Genomic DNA, 6,262 nt, shown 5'->3' on the forward strand with positions numbered 1-6,262 from the left:
TTTTTTGTGTTTCGTTTATTATTCTTCTTTCTCGAAGCAGTTTTATCGCGCCTTTCTCTCTTTCGTCCGAAGCCAAGGACGTTCCACGCGAAGCCTGTGCCGATTTCCTTTCCCGTGGCGCGCGGAGAATCTCGATTGTCCATTAGCGATTCGATTAGCTCGGATACTCGCGTGCTGGCTTCTATTATGAATCTCCAGAGGAAAGACTGAAAGAAACTGGTAGCTCTGTGAAAGGAGGAAAAGTGCGCGAGAAACGTGACGATTATTGCGTTAACCGTGGCACATATTCTGCAGTCGTGCTCCCTCTCTCTATCTCCATTTCTCTGTCTCTCTCTTTCGTACGTTGATTCGCTCACTCACCATCTGGCGTCGTCTAAATTAATTAACGCGTTAATTAACGATGAACAAGCGCTAAACACGCGTGCAAAGTCTGTGTTGCGCAGATGGGCCGAGCGCGTCGTCGGTTAGATGCTGCGAAAAGTGACGGCCAGTTAAGGAAGGTCGCTGCCGGATCGATATCGAGGTCGAGCTTCCCGCCGGCCAAACGCGCGCCCCGAGAGCGTATTTTTACGGTGTAATCGATCCCGATGGGTCTTCGTTTTTTAACAGCTAATGAAATTTACGCGATCCAACGGTGTACTTGTTGTACGTGCCATCCGCCGGTGTATCCGACAGGACGAAAGAAGGAGAACAGAGAGAGAGCGTTGATGCTAGAGAGAAACAAAAGAGAGAGAGAGGGAGAAAAGTAAAGAAGAGTAACACGAGCTAAAGCGAATCGCTAAAGAAAGACAATGGCCGCGATTTAACGCAACGCGATCGAGAACAAGGATGATCCTCGGCTGGAGCAAATAGGGAAAGGACCTTAACCGCGGGGCTAAGAGCTCTATATATAAATAAATAAATAAATAAATAAATAATAAATAATAAATAAATAAATAAATAAATAAATAAATAAATAAATAAATATACATTTCTCCACGTTTTCTCGCACCGCGCACGATTGGCCTAAGCGTTTACTGCGCTTCGTTTAACCACGCTTGTAACACGGGGGTAATTTATGCGGACGACTTGTAAAGGAAATTCGTCGGCCGGATCGGTTTCGACGAAAAAAACGCTCTCGACTCGTTGCCAGTTCGAAGGGGACTGGGGGAATGACACGCCGTCAGCGGGGCCTCGAGGTCCCACTACTCCCCTCCCCTCCCTGTCGACGAAGGCCGACGAGTCGCGAACGTTTCTCCAATTCACTGCGGAAGGGAATGGTTACGTTTTTTTTTCTTTTTTTTTTTTTTTTTCCACTTCTTTTCATTTATCGTTTGGACTTATTACCGACTAAAAACGATCAATGTCCTAGCGTCTTCCTTTTGGCCCTGATGCTGATATTCCTTGTGCTTCTGTGCTTCGAAGATGACTCTTTCTCCATAGCCGTCCATCCGACCCCACGTTGCTCCTCTCGTCGCTCACGTGGCGGACGGAGAATCGCGGCTCGTGATTTCCCTAAAAATCGATCGATCAAAATTGGAATGGTTAACGGACAGATCTGTAAATGCGAGACGGGGCCACCAGTTAACGAGCGAAATTAGGGACGAATGTAGTAATCGTAATGTTGTCTCGTATCGGTGCTTAACGCGTGCAAAATGTACTCTCCGTTTGGAATTTTCATTGAAAAGCGAGGAATTTTTTTTTAAATTTGTTACAAAGTGCATCGACGTTTTAATAACACGTGTTCATCCTACAACCTCGTGCAGTGTCAGACGATCATTTTTGCTTAAGATGAACTGAATTCAGTAAGAAGACGCTGTAAAACAGTTAAAAAGTTGAAACAAAGTTAAAGTAAATGTTATTTATTGGTATTTAGTATCATTGCATGGCATTATATAAGTATCACAAGTATAGTATGTAACATAAACGATAATACTAAATATATTTGGAACAAAATGTTTCACTTTAAATTAATTTTGACATCATTGAACAATCCTTTGTGAAAATAATGAAACAATGAAATTTATTCCCTTGTTCTGTAACTCTAGACACTTTTCTTGATAACTATAGTTTCTGCGCTTGTTGTGAAAATTGCAAGACGTACTTTAGAAGCAAGAGACTATTAATCGTGCACGCCATCAAAAAGTAATCAAAAATACAAGTCAATAGTCACTTGCTCGATTCTCAAAATTCGTGGCAACGTTGCCTGGCCTAAGTTGAGTTTTAGGTCCAATAATTCGTCGAACGTCGATGAAATACGATCGATCGTCATCTGGGAAATCAATTCTCGCCGATCTCTGTCCCCCCGGTCCATGTTTCGAGCCAATTCCCATCGTTCCCCAATCCTACACCATGACGATATATATATCCTTACTTTGCCGCCATGACCCGAGAGTCTGCGTGTGTGTGCACGGTGTAATGGTGTAATAACGCAGGACACGCGGACGAAGCACCAATTCAAGCAACACACCTACAACAGCCCCACCTTCTGTGACCACTGCGGTAGTCTTCTCTATGGTGTCATCCACCAGGGCATGAAGTGCCAAGGTATCATATTAAAAACAAAGACCAAAAAAAAAAAAAAAAAAAAAAAAAAAAAAAAAAAAAAAAAAAAAAAAAAAAAAAAAAAAAAAAAAAAAAAAAAAAAANCAAAAGAAAATGTGAAAAAGAAAAAACAAGAACACGCAACCAGTCACACGCACACAGACACACGAAAGAAAAAAAAAAAAGAAAAGAAAATAAACGACACGTACACTGTCGCACTTTATACTGGTCGTATATTGTATATATATATATATATATATATATATATACATTTTTGCCTATGGTCCACCTATGGTTTGTTCGTGGTGTTGCTTTGTTCTTCGTCTTGTTTCCTCTAATCTTCTTCGTGTCTTCTAATCTTCTTCTTCTTCTTCATTCTTCGTCATCTTCTCTTTCTTCATTTCTTCTGCGCTCTCATTTTCTTCTCCCTTTCTTTTTCTTCTTCCTCTCTGTCTCTGTCTTTCTCTCTCTCTTTCTCTTTCTCTTATTCATTCACTCCCCTTTCTGCTGTGCGTACTTTGTAAATATTCCTTCGCAAAGCTTTCTTCTCTCACGCGCGCAACAACGCGCCTTCGACGCGCGTGGCAGGCTGAATTTTCGCAAGTACGTTCGACGGAACAAGTGGCTTTTATCCACGATAATCGCCCCGTTGTGTGTCGAAACTTTCGCGCGAGTTTACTTTGTCTCATGTACGAGCTTCATCGCGAGGATCGCTATTTTCGCCTTTGAATGGCTACGTACGTATCTGCCGTACGTGTGCATCGATATCACCGCGCGTTAACGCTCGTACATTTAGACTACTGTCTGTTTGTCTCGATGTGCGCACAGAAACGTGTTCCCTGTTTGCATACTCTTGTCTCACTGGACACGAGGATAAAGAAGCGACGGAAGGAACAGAGGGGCTGGAGGGGAGGGGACAGAGGGAGGTGCAAAGGAAAAAGAGGAGAAAAGACAAGGAGGAAAGCTAAAGAGGGGGGATACAGTGCTACAACCTGTAGCACTACGCGCGTAATAGAATCTAGTTACTTTTTCCGTTTATTTCTCGTTCTTTTCCAGCGTGTTTGCCCTCTCTGTATCTGTCGCTTCTTTATTTTTCCGTCATCGTCACCGTCACCCATTCTTCCTCGCGACGACCGATCTGGCGATGAGCCGTTTCGCCGATGCGCGTTTCGCTCGTCTCGTCGAGACACTCGACGAGAGACAAGTATGCACAGGGTGGAAAGAAAAGCTTGTTCGTGGCTGTTATAGGTGAATTCCTTCGAATGTGAAACTATTTGAAGGAAACAAATGGCAAAAATGTTTCTTAATCATTTAACACTGTGGGCACTTGCGTGCGTTCTAACAGTGACTTTATGATTCTGGATGTAATGTTGTTAATATTTCGAAAAATATTAACAATTAGATTTATTACTTGATTATTTGGACTCACACTGATGACGACAACTGTGATAAATCAAATATTAGTGAAACCTAATCCATAAAGTCGCCGTTAGCACATACGCGTTCGCAATTAACCTCTTGCGCTGGAATGACGTGCCACGCACGTCGAGAACCTTTTGTTTCAAAATTGTAATATTTTCTCAGTTTATAATAAGTTTAAATAAGCAAAACAAATAATAAATTTATTACTTCTCAATAATTTCTATTCAGTGATATTATACCGACGAATTCAAAAAAGAAAGCGACGATTTATTGTATACGGTTTGGTCACTCGTTATGGTTCGCAGTCAGTTGCCATGCATATGGTCAGCGCAAGTGGTTAACCTCTTTAACGTCGAGAATTTTTTGCCCCAAAATTGCAATATTTCCTCAGTTTTAAATATATTTATATATAACCCAGGAAAAACAAGTAATAAATTCATTATAATTCTTAATAATTCTATCTATTTAGAGTGATATACCGACGAGTTCAAAAAGGAAGCGATGATTTATTGTATACGGTTTGGTCACTCGTTATGGTCCGCAATCAGTTACTAAGCGCAAGTGGTTAAGGAACTTTTCTGCCATTATTCAAAAGAACTATTAGTTTGCGACCTATGGTTCCTTGGGAAAGTTTTACCTTTGTGATGAGTAGAACACAGTGCAAGAAGAAAAAACTTTTTTTGTCCTTGAAATTCAAGGTCAAGATCAATTTTGCGGCATGTTCTTTACGTGTGTTCCCATCAAGTCGAAAGTGTATAATTCATCTATGATGGTCACGGAAACAAACTTTTCTTTCCACTTTGTACATCGGGAACGTAGCAACGAAATCGAGTATGGATGAACGTTGAAACAATTATCTACCCTCGCTCGTCGTTAAACGTGCCACTTGCCTCTTTCTCTCTTTGAAATTTAACGCGAGACGTTTCCTTTCTACTCGCACACCTTTGAACCTTTTCACATTTTTCTCACGACTGGTGTGTGTGTGTGTGTGTGTGTGTGTGTGTGTGTTTGTGTTTTGTGTATACGTATGCGCGTGTGTGTATGCAAGCTCGTGCACCGACTTTGATGTCGCGTATATATACATACGTACATACATACGTACATATATATAATAATTACACGCAATATTTAGCTTGGCCTTTTAGACGTCGAAGCTTGATATTTGCGTTACCTTGTTGGATTTACCGTCTTTTCTCATTGCCGGTCGCCTCCGAGTCCCTTGAAACGACTCGAGTGAAACTGAAAACTCGACGATTCGTGTTGAACGAGACGCAGGAAAATCGTCGAGAAGGGAACGTGAACGAAGAGCTTCGCGTAGAGTCAGATTCACGTTAGAGAAGGAGGAAAGTAACTACGAACGTTAACGACTAGCTTATAGAGTTTAGACGGTAGCAAGGGCACGTTCCGATCGTGCACCGCGAGCTTCGAGCAACACACACACACACACACACATACACATACACACACATCTTCGATTCTAAACTGGTCCCTTGGGCAAGAGCAACCTTCGATCTTCTCTAATCTATAATATTATACATATGACGTATTACATTATACGTGTCGTATTGTATCATACCTACTTGTAACTTGCCTATTTGTAAATATCTCTCCTATACTTTGTACGTACATACATACAGTCTCTGTCTGTGCATTCGGTGTCTCTCTTCGCTTCTACGTGTTTATCCGATAATCTGTCTCGCACTCTTTAACACTAGTTTAACGTGTCTATTTACGTCGCATCATGTGTCATCGCAGTCATGTGTTTCTCTCTGTACTTTGTACAATATATGTATATATACATACTATATATATATATATATATATATATATATATATATATATATATATATATATATATATATATATATATGTACACGTGTGTGTGTAATTTCTGTCGCGCGTGTGTCGATTCGTCTTTTCCCTGGCTCTCGTCTCCCTTCGCACCCGTGTGTCTCGATACGTCTTCTCCCTGAAATCGAACGGATCGACGAGATCTCCGCCGTTCGCTCTGTATGTACATACTTTTACAACGTACGTTATGGACGAGCTACCCAGTAGATATAAACTAAACCAAATAAGAGAGACTTGCGAAAGAAAGTGTTGCAAACGATTCCGACGATCGAACGAAGGATTGCAAGGAATTGCAAAGAATCTTGGGAGGGGGGTGATGGGCGGTGACCCGGAGGTGCCAAGAGAGGTAGAAGAGGAAGAGCAAAGTGTGCGAGAAGAAAGGAGGGAATTAAACGTTCTCGAGACTAGAGCCTGGAATAAAAGCCTGGAAAATCGAGGTTCCGTTGGTCTCGGAGGAGAAAAAAAA

General features: G+C 41.5%; 1 protein-coding gene and 1 long non-coding RNA gene across 2 annotated transcripts in view; one reads left to right on the plus strand and one right to left on the minus strand.

Moving 5' to 3' along the window:
* Positions 1-6,262, plus strand: part of LOC122530790 (protein kinase C, brain isozyme) — a 32,834-nt gene that overhangs the window by 15,496 nt on the left and 11,076 nt on the right. Inside the window, exon 4 of the mRNA XM_043658089.1 lies at positions 2,415-2,526. Within this exon, the coding sequence (XP_043514024.1) occupies positions 2,415-2,526 (112 nt within the window). The remainder of the gene's footprint in view (positions 1-2,414; positions 2,527-6,262) is intronic.
* LOC122530793 lies at positions 1,826-4,102 on the minus strand. Its single transcript, XR_006307101.1, has 2 exons — positions 2,794-4,102; positions 1,826-2,491 (listed from the first exon to the last, which is right to left on the minus strand). It is a non-coding gene; the product is annotated as an uncharacterized LOC122530793 (long non-coding RNA).

The sequence above is a fragment of the Frieseomelitta varia genome, unplaced genomic scaffold, assembly GCF_011392965.1.
Source record: "Frieseomelitta varia isolate USP_RPSP 00005682 unplaced genomic scaffold, Fvar_1.2 scaffold_353, whole genome shotgun sequence".
Lineage (NCBI taxonomy): Eukaryota > Metazoa > Arthropoda > Insecta > Hymenoptera > Apidae > Frieseomelitta > Frieseomelitta varia.